Genomic DNA, 15,774 nt, shown 5'->3' with positions numbered 1-15,774 from the left:
GCCCCAGAATTGCCCCTGCTTTTGTCAATTTGGCACCTAGCCTATGATTAAGGACTAGTTGAGTTTAAAAAGTTTCGGGCAATGATGCGTCTACATGCCTTTATGTAATCTTTTCTAATAGCAAAACAATAAAGGAGAAACATTTTTTTATCGGTGCGGTCTATATCCTTTTGATTGTGAATCTTGCAACTTTATTGAGACCTGCACTCCTATACAACAGCACTGACACATTTTAGAGGGGACAAAAGACTTTGCGGCAAGACTGGAGCGATCTACTTATTAAGCACCTATGTTAATCAGTGATCCTTAGTGACTCCTCAGCATGTAATGGTGAAACAAGAGAAGATGCTCAAGTAAGAAATTAACTAGTAGTGCTGCACATAGAGTTGCCATCTGTCCGGTTTTGACCCGGACAGCTTGGTAATTTGAAGGGCTGTCCAGTTCAAAACTGCCTGCCAAATTAGGAAAAAGGCAGGATTCTCTAGGATTGACGTGGCCATCGGCCAATTTGTCATAGCCCCGCCATTGACGTCACAGTACGCCCCCTATGCAGCACATCCTGCCCCTCCATGTCACAGCCCTGCCCCCTGCTTGGTTTCAACCTGGCTAAAAGTTGGCAACCCTAGCTGCACACTAATAGTGACTTAAGCAAGATGAATTCAGAAAAATTACATTATACAACTTTACTAACGCGTTTCATGCTTACCTAGCACTTAGTCATAGGCAATCTCAAGCATGAAACGCATTAGGTGCCATAGGGGGAATGTTTGACTTTTATAATATGGAATAAACTTATATTTTTATCTACAAGCATGCTTTGGGACTATTTTTCAAAAGTTATGGTTGTACCTCTGCTTGGCCACTAGAGGTTCCCAGCGTGCTACAATAATCTTCACTACACCTTTGATACAAGGTAACTATATGTTTTTATCTAAAAACAAATGCTCTGTACGGCTACACATTTATTGTTATTGCTACTTTTTATTGTTCCTCTGTCTGTTCAGGCACTCTCCTATTCATATTCCATAGTCTCTTATCCATAGCAATGCATGGTTGCTAGGGTAATTTGGGCTGAAATTGCAAACTGGAGAGTTGCTAAATAAAAAGCTAAATAACTAAAAAATCATAATTGCTAAAAAATGAAAACCTAATGCAAATTTTCTCAGAATGTCACTTTCTACATCATACTAAAAATTAATTTCAAGGTGAACAACCCCCTTTAAGGTGCCTGAGGATTATTACTGTTCCTCTACTGTAGCCTCTTCCATTACTGCTATAGGACTTCTGTTCCACTCATTAGAGCTCATTTATAAACACAGCCAGCAAATGTTCCTACTGACAAAGGAGAACCAAAGAGCTACAGCAACCCTGGAAATGGCGGCAATTCCCACTGCAGGCCACATCAGTAGGTGCAGCAGACGTGTGCCTATAGAATAATGCACATACATCATTTTAATGCAGGAAATGTTGCAATCCTCATTCCAACAATTTTGAGATCCATAAAAAACACAAGGACAACTGAGCGTGTTGAAATGCATTGGATGCAATTATGCGGAAATTTTTGGGGAAATTGCATTATGAATAAAATGGCAAACTGCGCTTGACACACTTTGCACTTGTGGTCGTATTTTAGCCCTATTATCTTTCTTGCTTATGAAGACGTTTGCAAGGCACTTTACATAACTGACACATCAGCGGGTTAGATTCATTGGTTAAAACCTTTTAGGATACTGAATCCTGAAAAAGCCCTCAGATTACCACTGAGGCTTTTATGGCAAAATTCCCAGCACAATAGTTCTGGTTTGTTATAAAGCCTACCCATCTACTCAAATGACAGGAATAAAAGAAAAAAAAGGGTGGTGTATGGAAACATCGCTGGAGGGGCAGGGTGAAAACAAACATCACTGGGGGAGGAGGGGCATTAGTGATGATGCCACCTTGCAGTGGGGTATGGGAAGGTGCTATTGAATCACATTATAGACCTGAACCTATGGGTTTTAAGCTGATAAACACATAACTACTGTGGGGTTGATGTGATAAATGTGACAAAGTTTGCCCCAGCAACCAATCAGTAAATAGAATTTATTGGTTACTTATTTAAAAGCAAACACCAGATTAGTTGCTATACTCCAGAAATATTTTGGGAGTTATGCTCAGTTCAGGGTACTAAAGTAATACAAATAGGTTTTACCACTTAAATACCAGTAAATATATTATAATTTATATTCATTTTAGCCATGTGATGCCATCCCTATTGGAAAATGGATGCACTAGGGGTAATGTAATAATAGGACTAGCAACCCTTAGCAACCAGAAGTAGAGCGTCTAATAACTGGTGTCTATGGGCAACACGAACTAGTGTGCAACAGCCAAAGCTATCAGTGCTAAGATCCAAAAGTCTTGCAAAGTCTAGACAACTCTCCAATCTGTCACTGACACCCAGCCACTGCTTAAATGTCTCCCCCAATGTAGTTTTTGCTATATACCAAATAAATGCGGCAGAAAAAAAGTCAATCATGTGAAAGTTTAGATCAGAAAAGGTGAGAGATTCTATTCAGGGTCTCTTGTGCCAGCTGGGGTTCAGCCCGATTCTTAGGAGTTTATACTCTGCTATGCGTAGAGCTTGCAGCATTGTACAAGAATACAATTACTCAGTAAGAATGAAAGCAAAAGAGAGTAGACATTATACAGACTCATAGCCTGTGCGACTTTTTCTCCTTCCAATTAAATAGGAGACAAGGACGAGGATTATAAGAAAGACAAGCACAGCCCCAACTGCGATGGGAATGAGAAAGCTCAAGTCAGAGTCAGCAAAGCATTCTTCAGCTGTGGGGAAAAAGAGAAAGGAGCAGAATCAGTGCATTTGCATTCCTGCCTAATCCTAGGAAAACTGAAAAGCCTACAGACAGTCAATGAACCAAGCAGGGCAAACCACATAAAGTGTCCAGCATATGGCAGTGCCCAGGAGCATAGGACAGCACTGGGAAAATATTTTAGCTACAGTTTGATCTAAGGAGGGCTGGAGATACCACAGCTGGAGGACCTTGTCCTGTATCTCTAAGCTCACAAGACTCCTACATTCATAAATACATAAGCATTTAAAATACATTGTAAATAACTTTTGCCCTTGTGAAATAACACAGGTCTCTGCAAGTCTCCATGTAGCAGTAGATTGGCAGGATGAATGTATAGACTGGACCATGCATTAGATCTACTGGGAGTGTTGGTGAGAGACACGAATGCTAAGAGCTAGCAAAGCAACATACAGTATTGTGTTGGGCACTGAGCTAGCAAAATTCATTAATCACATTTTATTGTAGGGCTGAAAATGGCATATTTCTCTTTATTATAACCACATAACAGATCATTGCTTTGTTTCGACAGTTCTATGTTCCCTGTAATTAGTTGAGTTGGTTTAACTAGAGATTATTGAACTCTGTATAAACAACCCCCTCCACGCATTGTTGGACCTGGTTTGTCTTACGAAGCTACCTGATGAGAACCATGGAAAGTAAAAAATGAAGTCATTTCAATTGCTCTGTTTGACTCAAGAATAACAGGAATAAAACCAGAATTATTTTCATTAAAACAACAGGCAAAAAGTATGAGTGCATCGCATCAGAGGAAGCATAGAGACAGGACAGGATAAAGGGGTTGTGTTGAACGGAAATAGTGTTAACTTCAAAAATCCTGAGATGACATGACACAAGTCCTAGCAAACAAATAGCAATTGAAATTCCAAGCCAGTTGCAGAACAAAAAACCCAGCTAAATTAATATAAAAATAGATTTTAAAGTGAAGGAACTGTTTAAGATCTAAAAAAAAACAAAAACAAAAAAAAAACCACAGTATAGCACTTAAAAATTAAAGTTTAATTCCTTGAATTGAATTCTTGCAGTTACATTAAACAGTGTGTTGTAAAATCATATCAAAACCAAATACGGAATCACATACATTTTCATAAAAGATAGCGTGCTTATATTCTCCATAGCTCAGGGGTGGAACGACCAAAGTGAATGCACCCTTTGTGAAAAGGAATGCTAGAACCAGTAGAGTTATATAGTGCTTTTGGGCAAGTCCTTCCTGGTGGCACTGTTCATTTGATTTCATTGAGATTTTGAAAAATCATTTGTCCCCCCCCTTTCCACTTTTACATTTGTTCATATCCAGCTGAACTTTGCTTCCTGCGCCCAATGAAATAAGCGACCATCACTAGGACGACTAAGACTCCCAATGCAGCTCCCACGACTATAGGAACAATGAAGTTCTGATCTGCAAAGCAATCTTCAGCTATATGAGAAATAAAAAGAAACGTAAAAAAAGAAAAAAGACACAAAGTAAATGAAAGGGAGGAGAAGCCTAAAAGTCTCAGTGAAGTTTTATATGAAAATAAATGATAAAGGGGGACGAGTTATGAACATTAAGTGATAGGTACAGCTATTTCGCTATTCCTACTGGCATATCAATATTCCCAGCCTGCCCAAAGCGAGGGAACCAGCCTGGAGTTTACAGCATCAGCATACCTCCCAATATTTGAAAAATGTTAAGAGGGACAAAAACATTAGCTGTTCTATGTGCGATTACATTTTTGGCCACTCCCATTTTATGGACACTAATTACCATGTCCAATTTACAGAATTTGTCAGGTTATGAAAGTTTTAACACATTTCTGGGAGTTTTAGGGCTATTATAACAGAGAGAACGTGTAACTTAAATCGTTACAATTGTTTCTTTGCAGAACATATTTTGTATCGAAGTGCAGCTGCACAGTGTTCTGGACTCTCTGCTAAAAAGCCTCTTATTTTAGTTAAGTTTCAGAAACGTATTTTTGGCGTCAGTGTAGGAGATAAAAGAGAAACTTGAGACATTTTAGTAAGAAATCCAACTGTCAAAATTGGGACAGTCCAGCAGAAAACAGGACATTTGGGAGGGATGCATCAGTATCATGTCTGCAGCAGGAAAACATGTCATTGTAATAAGACACAAATAAAACATGAAATAATGTGTGAAAAAGAAATGCTACTAATGATGGTAGATGTTATAACATAGGTATACAGTTATGGGATCTATTATCCAGAAAGTAGGGTAGTGGGGTTTTCCTTTCTTTTTTCTTGGCTAATTTGGATCACCACACCTTAAAGGAGAAAGAAACCCACTGCAGACTATCAGTCATGGGGAAAAAATGCAAGTAACCTAAAGTACATAAAACACAATCATAAAAGAACTTGCTTGAATCCAAGTGCCTGGCTAAAACAAATCCTAAATATCATGTGATTTTGAGGAAAATCGGAAAATGTTTCTGCAGTCTGGGCGCTAATTAGCATATGCATATTCGGGTTTGGATTTAGATTGAGATTCACCCAAATCCTGAGATTCTGAATTCGGCTGTATCCCAACAATAAGGATTTAGTGCATCCCTAGTAGAAGCCTACCTCAGTCAATAAATCTTGGGTTTAGATCTAGAAGCGATCATGCCTCTTTCCAATAAAATACAGAATTAACAAATGTTACTAGATTTCTAGTAACATCAAAAATAATGTTGTTGTTGTTTTAAGTTTGGGAGCACATACTTGGCATTGGAATAGGTCATTGAAAATGTCTGCTCTCCAGCTGCTCTAGAACTACAACTCCCAGTAGCACATCTGCAACAGTGGCTACTTTTCCTTTGGATAAGAGTTAATCAGGATAAAGACCTTCAAAGCTGCCCATGTCAGTGGTTCCCAAACTGTTTATTGGCCATTTAGTAGATCAGACAGCTTAACAATGATTTCTCTTATCTGATGATATCAATGGATGACTGTCACTACTGCCTGTCATTTCATGGCCAGAACATCATCTAATTTTTATTTTTACTACTTTATTTAATCTGAATGGTTAGTGGCAGGTTGGAAGATTGGGATGTCCGTCGGATAAAAGGGTAAAATCTGCACATCTATAGCTGATTTTAGGGTGAGATTAGGGTGGCCATCTTTTGGCATTTGGTGTGGTGGAAGCTGTTAGCAATAGACACGTGGTGACGCGCCGCTCTCACATACTTTTTTAGGACTGAAGGTGTCTATAGACATACAGATGTGCCACTACTGTAAACGTAAGAAGTCTTCGAGAGCAGCACGTCATTACGTGCCAGTACAGGTCTATTGCGAACACTTTCAGCACACAGGCAGCAGTATAGACCAAGTGGCAGATTATTTCACTAATGTGCCCAAATATTACAGCTATGCAATTCCTTGTTTAAATTAATTAAATGATGTTAATGGTTCAAAGAATGTCAGGCTGAATGGTCAGCCCCCACACATTTTCACCTCACCAAATCTGGCCCTCGTTGCAAAAAGTTTGGACACCCCTGACCTACTGTTAAACAGCTAATGCAGCAATGTCTTCAGTTATCTGTACAAGTAAGGGACCCTTAACCAAAAAGGATAGGGCGTATAAAAACATCTGTTAAATGCAGATATAAGGCAACTTACTCACCGAGCTTCCATCTATTTTGGGTGTTCCCCATCCCCTTTTGGATAAAACACACAGTGTCTTTAAAAAAAAACCCTTGTTGGTAAACTACGCCAATAATGTATTCACATTGGAATGAATTGCATCTGCCTGGTGTCAAACACATTGGGGTACATTTACTTAGGTCTGAATTTTCACCATACTTTGCGTAGCTACATCAGATGTTAATTCGCTACGACTACGTACATTCATCAAAATTCGTATTGGCTCGCGTCTATTTGCAAGCAGAAATTCGTCAGCATGAAAGTTTCTTCCTAGCAAAGCTTAGTTAATATACTTACGCTTCAAAATTTGGAGGCTACATAAAGGTCATATGTATGTATTTATTAGTGAGATTGGTGTAATTGCTAGAAGTGGCCACTTATTATTAAAAATGTCCAAGGAAGCAAAATAAAGACAAAAGAGAGATTGTCCTAAAAATTAGCCTACACTAAAACAAATGTGGCATGAGATTCAAATGGTTAAAAAAGTGTAAATAAATATTTAACAGTTACAACTTTTAAACACCCCACATTAAAAAAAACGCCAGTGCTTTTTATGAATTTTTTGGAATACAGGATATGATCTCACTGATAGTAATGTTGAGGATTTAGCTTAATTATAACAATTTGCCAGGTAGAAGAACCAGGTGAAGTAGAATTTGGCTAAATGTATTGAAAGTTTACACTTTGATAAATTTGTAGATTAACGATCGTTCGCCTGGAGAAGCGGCACAAAAGTTCTCTAGCGCTGAGCTTTATCGCTAGTGTATGGTCTTCTTTTAGTAAATAAGCGATGTTGCTGCCAATCATCATTTTGGCAATTTTTTGCCAAACTCACCCTTTAGTAAACGTGTCCCATTTCGTTTTTGGTGTTGGCTGAAAACTGCAAATAACTTTCCATGTGTATTTGTTGAAATGCAAAATTAATAGTAACTACCACACACGGCTGAAATGCGCTGCGGTTTCTAGATGGCACCAGCAAATCTCACAAGACTGTCACTGCTCCATTATGTGTAGCATGGTGCCCTGCCATTAGTGGTATTCTGCATCATTATTTTTATGCAGTTCATCATGGTGAAAGAGAAGTTATTATTATTGCAAAGCTTGTCTTTGCTTGTGTGACTGACTATCCCCCTCCTACTGTGCTTCTGGCAGTGACTGTTAGGACACACCCGCCCCTCATTTGAAACATGGGCAGTAGTGACGTGTGGGGTTGCCCGAAACTCATAGGTTTACCTGTGGGCCAGGGCAAAAAGAATTTGAGCTGCTGCTGCCAGGTTTGGGCCAAGCTCTTCCTGTCACCCTTCCTGCCCACGACGTAAGTGTGCACCGCTTCTGTATTTATGGAGATGGGGGGGGGGGGTCAGCCAGATTAGTAAACAGAAGCAGACTGACAGGCCAGTTTGGGCGCTGGACGACAAACTGCTGACCTGCGCATCACTAACGGACAGGGACTATAGCAGATCTATAGGGATCTCCAGTAATGGCACCATTTTTAAATATAATGATTATTTTTAAGATTTTTTAATAGGCTACTAACACCAGAAGCTGAAACTATTTCATTCAAATGTAAAGGCTTATTGGAGGAATGTAATATGTTTCATTAGAGCAAAAAATGTAAGCAAACTCCTAGCGAACGTTATTGACCATGTTTGCATTTTTTTGACTGATTACAGATCTCACAGTGTATGTAATACAATTTCGCAATCACAAAGCTGTTTTTGAGACAAATATTTAACGAAACTCCAGAGCAGGTTTCAACGCTAACCTCTGATTAGCAATAATTAGCAATGTAATATTCGCCAGCAAATCATTTTACATTTTTGAGTAGCAGGGCCGTTCCAGCCATGAGGCAAGGTGAGCACCTTGCCTCAGGCGGCAGTGAACGGCCAGTTACAAGGGGTGGCAAAAATCGTCCTCCTGTAACTTTAAAAGCTGAATTTCCAGTTTTTAAACCGGAAATACGGCTCTGCTAGTGAAGAAAGCGCAGCCTCAGCCGGCAGCAGCCCACGGATCGCCCCTGGTGAGTAGCGCTAAACATTCACAAAAATGCCATTTAAAATAACGCTTGCAACTTTTAATTGCATTCCCTTTCTATCGGTTTATCCAGCAATTGCAAATAAAAGGGCACCTATAACTTGAAAAAAATGTTTCTCTAATCTTAGGAGTAAGCTAAAAGAGTTTGCACTCTGGAAGGCCAAATCAAAAACAGAAAAACCCCCATACCCAGTGCTGCCCCCCCTGCCCCAGGCCCCATCCCTCTGCCCACCAGTTTGTTTGTGGCAGGTGGCAAAAATCAAACCAGGAGAAGGGGAGTGAAACACCACATAAAGCAGGCCTTGCAGTTTAGGAAGGGTTGCCATGGTCCCTACACATTGGCACTTAAATGGGAGCTCCAATAAAGAGTAGACAGCATTTACAATTGCAAAGTAACATAAATGACATTAAATTGTATACCAAACATTTCCATTTTCTGTTAGCAGCACTTTAAGGGGCAGATTTATCAAGGGTCGAATTTCAAAGTGTAAAATACTTCGAAATTCGACCATCAAAATAAAATACTTCGAATATCGAAGTCGAAGTATTTTTCTCCAAATTTGGCCATCGAATGATCGAAGTAAAATCGTTCGATCGTACGATTAAATTGTTCGAATCGAACGATTTCATCGATCGATTGAAGGGTTTTCCTTCGACCTCTAAAGACTTAGAAAAATGTTGTAGGAGGTCCCCATAGGCTAACATAGCACTTTGCCAGGTTTAATTTGGCGAAGTATTGAAGTTGAAGTTTTTTTAAAGAGACAGTACTTCGATTATCGAATGGTCGAATATTCAAAGATTTTTACTTCGAATCAAAGTGGAAGTATCCAAAAAATGACTTCGAATTTCAAATTTTTTTACTACAAAAATTCCCTCGAATTCACTTCGACCCTTGATAAATCTGCCCCTAAATGTCCACATTCAATTTTCAGTCCAACAAAACTGAAATGATCCAGAAAGCTCCAAATTATGGAAAGGTAGTCTCTCATATACTTAATTTTATCCAAATGTTTTCTCTTTTCGCTGTAATAATAAAACCGGATCTTGTACTTGATCCAAACTAAGATATGATTAATCCTCATTGGAGGCAATACAAGCTTATTTGGTTTATATGTTTAAATGATTTTATAATACACTTATTATGAAGATCTAAATTACAGAAAGATCCCAGGTCCCAAACCCTTTATGTATAGGTCATTGGATCCAGGACTAAACGGTCAATTTGTAGGTTCTGGCAGTAGCCAGAGGAGCTACGGTGGGCTCACGGTGGGGAAATTGGACCTCTGTGTACTTGGAATGATACAAAAAAAAAACCAGGCGGTTTTAAAACTGGCAGCCTAGCTGCTGTGCTTACCAATTGCCTATGTAAGTCCACCCACCTGATACAAATAAAACAATTTCATTTTTTTTGGTGTTACTGTTCCTTTAACATGTATAAAAAAGAAGTTTGTAGGAAAAAAAATGGTTTGAAAACAATTGCCTGATGAACTACTCTTGAATTCCAGATGGTTGCAGAACTCTAGAAAAAAAAAATCAATAAGCAAACAGCACACCATGTATAAATCTCACCGTATTTTTCCATTCTTTATTAACTTTCAGAACAAATAATACACTTATAACATGTTGCCCTCCCACAACTTATATACAATATGAAACTGAAAAGAAACACACAGATAAGTGCTAAATGCTCTTAAATGACTAAGCTTCTTTCTAAATGTTAGTGCCTCTGTCTGTTGGAGAAACCCAAGCAAAGTGCCTCTGTCTGTTGGAGAAACCCAAGCAAAGTGCAAAAGTGTGATTCCATATCAATATCTGTGAGTATAATGGAGAGGTAGCCAAGCAAATTTGCTGACTAGGAGTTTTTTTTTTTATATTTCAGGCCAATCATTGAACAACAAAATGATAGAAACACTGTTGGACACGGCTGGGAAGGACTATGATGGAGACAACTGTTAAACCATATAAACGCTGGCAAATTACAATTCAGACATGGACACACACACACACACACACACACACACACACCTCAGCTTCCCAAAATTTCTAATAGCAGTTTCTTGCATAAAAATGAAACAGTTATAGAAATTAAGGAACGGGTTTGCTTTAAATTAGAATACTCGAGCCTATGACACAAGCGGTGCTTGACCCACCAACCCAAGTGCACCAGCTAGGGCACTCCTTATTTACTAACATTATTACATTGTGATGAAAGGTCAACAGGAACATTATGGTCTGCCACTGTACAGCAGACCAGACAACCCCCTTCCCCCCATATTTGCCTTTAGCCTATGGCTAATGCCACACAGGGCTGAAACATAGCCTCGGAACCTATTCCATTTCATTGCCTAAATCCACTTTGTGTGATTGTACCCCGGGTTGACACAAAGGGTCCGGATGCAGGCAAGCTACAGGGCTAATTCCAATGTAGGGGCTGATTCCCGGCCTGTGTTTTCAGCAGGTCGAGTTTCAGCCCCGTGTGACAGTCTTAGTGTGCAGGAGCAAGAAATGATTAAGTTAGAAGGAACAAAAGCACAACACAAAAAAAAACAATGTTTACAATGACAGATCAAGAAAAGGTAAAAGTAAAGGTCCTAATGGAAAACCCTAGGTTTAATTAAGCATCTTCTTGTCCCTTTAAAAGCACAACTAAAATTTCCTTATGTCCCGAATATGAGATCTGCAGCACAGGTAGAAATTATGCGTGTTTGGCAGAAACAGAAATCAGTTGATTCTGATTGCTATTCATGGGTGCAGTTTTGGGTGCTAGATTTTCCTTTCCAAAAAAATGTCCATAGGACTTAAAGGGGTTATTCACCTTTCAAACACTTTTTTCAATAAAGTTGTTTTTAAATTGTTCCCCAGAAATAAAGACTTTTTTCAATTACTTTCCATTATTTCTTTTTTACTTTTTAAAAGTTTAAAGGTGAATGTTCTTGTCTCTGGTGTTTGAGTCTGGCAGCTCAGTAATTCAGGTGCAGACTCTGAGCTGTTACAATTTTGCAACATTTAGTTGATAAATTTTTCAGCAGCATCTCTGGAGTATTACCAACAATTGTATCAATTCTAACAGCTGCCTGTAATGAAACCCGGAGATTCTGCTCAGCAGGGACAAAGATAAGAAATGTATCAACTAAATATATCCATTTAGAACAGTTTACAGGATCGGCGACCCCTCCTCCCAGAGCTGCTTCAGAAGGAGAGAAATGACACTTTACACTTCAATATTAGAAAAACTGTCACACATAGAAAATAGAAAGTGATTGGAAAAAGTCATTATTTCTGGTGATCTCAGAAACCAACTAGTTGTTTGAAGGTGAACAACCCCTTTAAATATCCAGGCTAGATTAAGCAATTTAACTTATCCACCTAGGGAGCAGCAAAACTGGTTTATTATTCAGAACTATGTATATACAGAAAAATAACAAATTGGATATCAAAAGATAGAAAAGGAGTGAATCATTTACAGATTGCTTATTTTGTATTTCTAGACTCTTGGAATGCTACCTGAAATAAGTGCAAAGGATTAATATGAAAAGAAGTAAGGAAGGGTCAAAATTAAAAGGACGTCATCCCTTCTCAGATACTTAAGTTTAGCAGCTTTATGGGATTGTTGAGAAAATGAGGGGGGGGGGAATTCTAAGAGAGTTCAGTTATTGAAGATAAGAGACGTGGACACTGGATTCCACTTTAGAAATTGCACTTTTACTTCAATTTAAAAAAAATAAATAAAAAAAAGTAAAGCGAGTAGTGCAAACGAGCCATTTACAGGGTTTGGTATCCAGAATAGCCTTTTCTTCTACCAATTAAGTAAGCAATCACAATAATGACAATTAAGCCTGCGAGGGTAGCACCAACTACGATTGGAATTACAATGGAGTCATCATCAAGCGAACATTGCTGAGCTGTAAATGGGGAATAAAACAAATAAAAATTAAATGAAATTTGTAGATGATAATGGAAAGCAACAAAAATATTGATGAAATGAAAATGAAAAGTCTGAAATGAAGTAAAACTAAACATACAAACAAGAAAAAAAAAACAACTACCCTAAAAAACATATTGAAAGGAAAAAGGGGCCTGAAGCAATAAGATGGTGGCCATTTCTAAAGTCAGCATCTAAACAGAAGGTTTAGTGATACAATTAATAATATAGTCTACAATAACTTTGCCAACTATATTTAAATTTAAATTCCAGGCTAGAATGACGCAAAATGATAGAACTACAAAGGTATAAAAACACACAGGTTACAGATTGTCTTAATCATATTAAATGTGAACTACTGCACAGACCACACTGACCCCCATCCCACTAGTTGGATCCATTCAAATATAAGATGTTCTTAATGGCTTCCAAAACTGTGAGGCTCTCCACATTAAAGCATGAGATGGTGAAATCTGAACACGAAGGATGAGATTTGGAGTGAACTACTACTACAGTATTTACAGACCTACAGTATATACTCCTAAAGCTATGGCGGGCTGGTAACAATGTTTCTCTTCTTATATCTGTAATATATAATCTAAAACTTGTTATATGAAACCAAATGTTGGACCTCAAAGTAGGGCTTAATTTGAGATAGAAATCCACTAGGGTATATAATTTGAGTGCCATTTGCTGTCCTAATGCTAGGAATCTAATTTAAAGGCTAGTTAGGAAATAAAAACTGGGGTGAACACTTATTGGCTGCCCTAACAGATACATCATATAATCTTTTCACACATTTATAACCCTGAAACTAGGTAAGCGCGGCACAGACTATTGGACTACAGGTATGGGCTTAAACCGAAAACAATTGCACCAATTAAATGTATGAAGCCCATTAAAAGGGAGGACAGAGAGGAAATAGAGGCTCATTAACCCCAAAATCCTAGTCTTCGAGTTAGTCAGGTTGTGTGTACAGTTCTGCTGTCAGAAATGCCATAAATTCTAGTTACTTAATCCAAGTGTTGGTTACAAACCCTATAATAGAATTCAAAGGACCAGCAATAACATTTTTATACTAATAACGGCACGGTTTCTAAACATAAAAAAAGACAACCGCCGTGTAAATATGATAGCCTAGTGTGCCATTGCCGTAGCTTAAAACCACTTTGCGTACTTATGCAGCAGTCTGCTTTTTTTTATTTAAACCGCATGTGTGTCCATAGGCAGTGGTGCACTATGGAGAACCAGTGACCACCTATGTTTCATCCACTAACTATAAGATCCTTAGTAACTTCAAAAACCTTTAAAAAAAAAACTCAAAAACTATACATGGTAGATCAAATAACAGGATGGTCCATCAAACCCCACCCCTAACTAATGGGTGGGCAATACGGTCAAGATCAGCCAAACCGCCTTACCAAATCTTGGCATATTCTGGCCAGCTATAGCCGTCACTCTGGTTCATGTAGCACCTAGATGCAATCAGAGCCAGATACGCCTAACACGTACAGGTCGGATACTGTGCTCCATCCTCTACACACAATCAGAAAGGAAATTGGTATAACATTCCCCATATCGGACTGTGGGCAGAGCAGACTATTGTTTTGGTCCTATGCAAAAAAAAAAAAAACTGCCACCTCAGTCAGGAGTGATTAAACTGGCAGCCAACGGGCATCAAATCTGCACTTCATATTTTACAGAGTAATCAGAATTTTCCGGTCTACACAGCACAGTTACATCTCCTTCAGTGTGAAAATGTGGTCACCATGTGACCATATACTTTAATTACTGCTGCTCCATTTCACCATAGAAATCCTTAACCTTATGCCAATGAAATGTGATATCACAGTGGTAAGGTCATAAAATCAAGGACTGCACCATAGGATCACGACGCTGAGATAGGGTGTGAAGATGCAGCCAAACTTTGTTAACATTGTAAATAATTTTATTGATCCATTTGAAATCCCTTTATACAAGGCAGACAGAGTGTGACAAGGTTAACACGTTTTGTAACCTACTAGTCGCTTCATCGGAAGCCAGCGTCACTTTCCTATGGTGTATGGTGTTTGGTGTTTATTCCCGCTGCCAGAGCGGATGAGAAGGATCCACTAAAAGTGTTGCTCCTTTCTTTTGGATGCGTGACACCGATTTTGAGGTGAGCGCATGCAACAAATTGTGGTGTGCAAAATTAATTTGGTCTGAAAATACAACATTTTGCATCAGTTGTGACCTGAGCACACAGTTTACACATGTTTAAAATGTGCACACAAAAGATTTTTTTGGCACACTTAGCCAAAAAGGAATACGAGGGAACATTGGACACATCTCTACTTAGGGGAAATTAAGACAGCATATCCCATGATTATCTTAGTTCTATTGACTTATATAATATGTGTATATACACGTTCCACAGCACTTGCGTGGTACCCTCATATGATACTTATCACATCTACCACCTTCAAGGACAGAAAGTGAGGTTCAGTATTAACCTAGCCCATAAGGTAGAAATGAAAAAAAAATGCAAAATGCAAAAATGGAAGTGGCACAGTAATTCACATTATGGAGTTTCTGCGAAGAAAATGTTAATTTCACCCTACAGATAAAATTGAGCCAAAAGGATTATGATTCCCCAGTCTCACAATAAAAAGTTGTTGTATATTTTCAAACAGTGATGCCAAAGACTTGCCCAAATACTATCTGCCCTATAACAGAAGGCTTGCACTAAAGAGTGCAAGTGATGTCGGCCTACTGGCGTTTAAGTAAAGCAAGCAATATACGGTGCTTTAATGCAGTGAATGCAGAAATACATGCTTACCTGTAGCAAAAGTTCCATTATTTACACCGAAAGGCTGGACTCTGACGTCAAAAGCATTAATGAACAGATCTTCTGAAACTTTAATTTGCTGCTCCTTGTGGCACATGTAGGAACTATCGACAGAAGCTTCCCAAGTACTCAGATTTTGATTTTGTCTGGAAGAAAACGCTGTTAAAATAAAAATAAGTAGTTACAGATTATTTCATGAACACAGATTTTTTTTTATGATTACATAAAGTGCACACACACACACACATATATATGATTCATTGTGGTGCCTGTAATATATGCACATTTGTCAGTGTACATATAAGCACCGACACTACTTCATCTGCCAAAATAAAATGCACTGTTTTTTTTCTAGTCAGCTGGTATCTCACTGTGGAGCAGCCAATAATAGTGAAAATTCTAGTCTGATAAACTGAAGGTCTGGCTCTGTGCACAGCAGTCTGCCAGAGTTTAAGCCATCTGAATATCACCATGAGGATATTGATTAATGTAAGTACAGG

General features: G+C 38.6%; 1 protein-coding gene across 3 annotated transcripts in view; it reads right to left on the bottom strand.

The window, feature by feature from the left end:
• Positions 1 to 1,523: 1,523 nt before the first annotated feature.
• lamp2.S (lysosomal-associated membrane protein 2 S homeolog) overlaps positions 1,524 to 15,774 on the bottom strand; it is a 35,467-nt gene continuing 21,216 nt past the window's right edge. The window contains exons 8-9 of one of the 3 annotated variants that reach the window (XM_041574271.1): positions 15,266 to 15,433; positions 1,524 to 2,826 (exon numbers count right to left, since the gene is read on the bottom strand). In XM_041574271.1, the coding sequence (XP_041430205.1) occupies positions 2,684 to 2,826; positions 15,266 to 15,433 (311 nt within the window). In that variant the 3' untranslated portion in view covers positions 1,524 to 2,683. 3 annotated transcript variants of the gene reach the window in all.

This window comes from Xenopus laevis, chromosome 8S (genome assembly GCF_017654675.1).
Source record: "Xenopus laevis strain J_2021 chromosome 8S, Xenopus_laevis_v10.1, whole genome shotgun sequence".
In the NCBI taxonomy this organism is placed as follows: Eukaryota; Metazoa; Chordata; class Amphibia; order Anura; family Pipidae; genus Xenopus; species Xenopus laevis.
The sequence above is the reverse complement of the archived record's forward strand: the minus strand, read 5'-3'. Positions and strand labels throughout refer to the sequence as shown.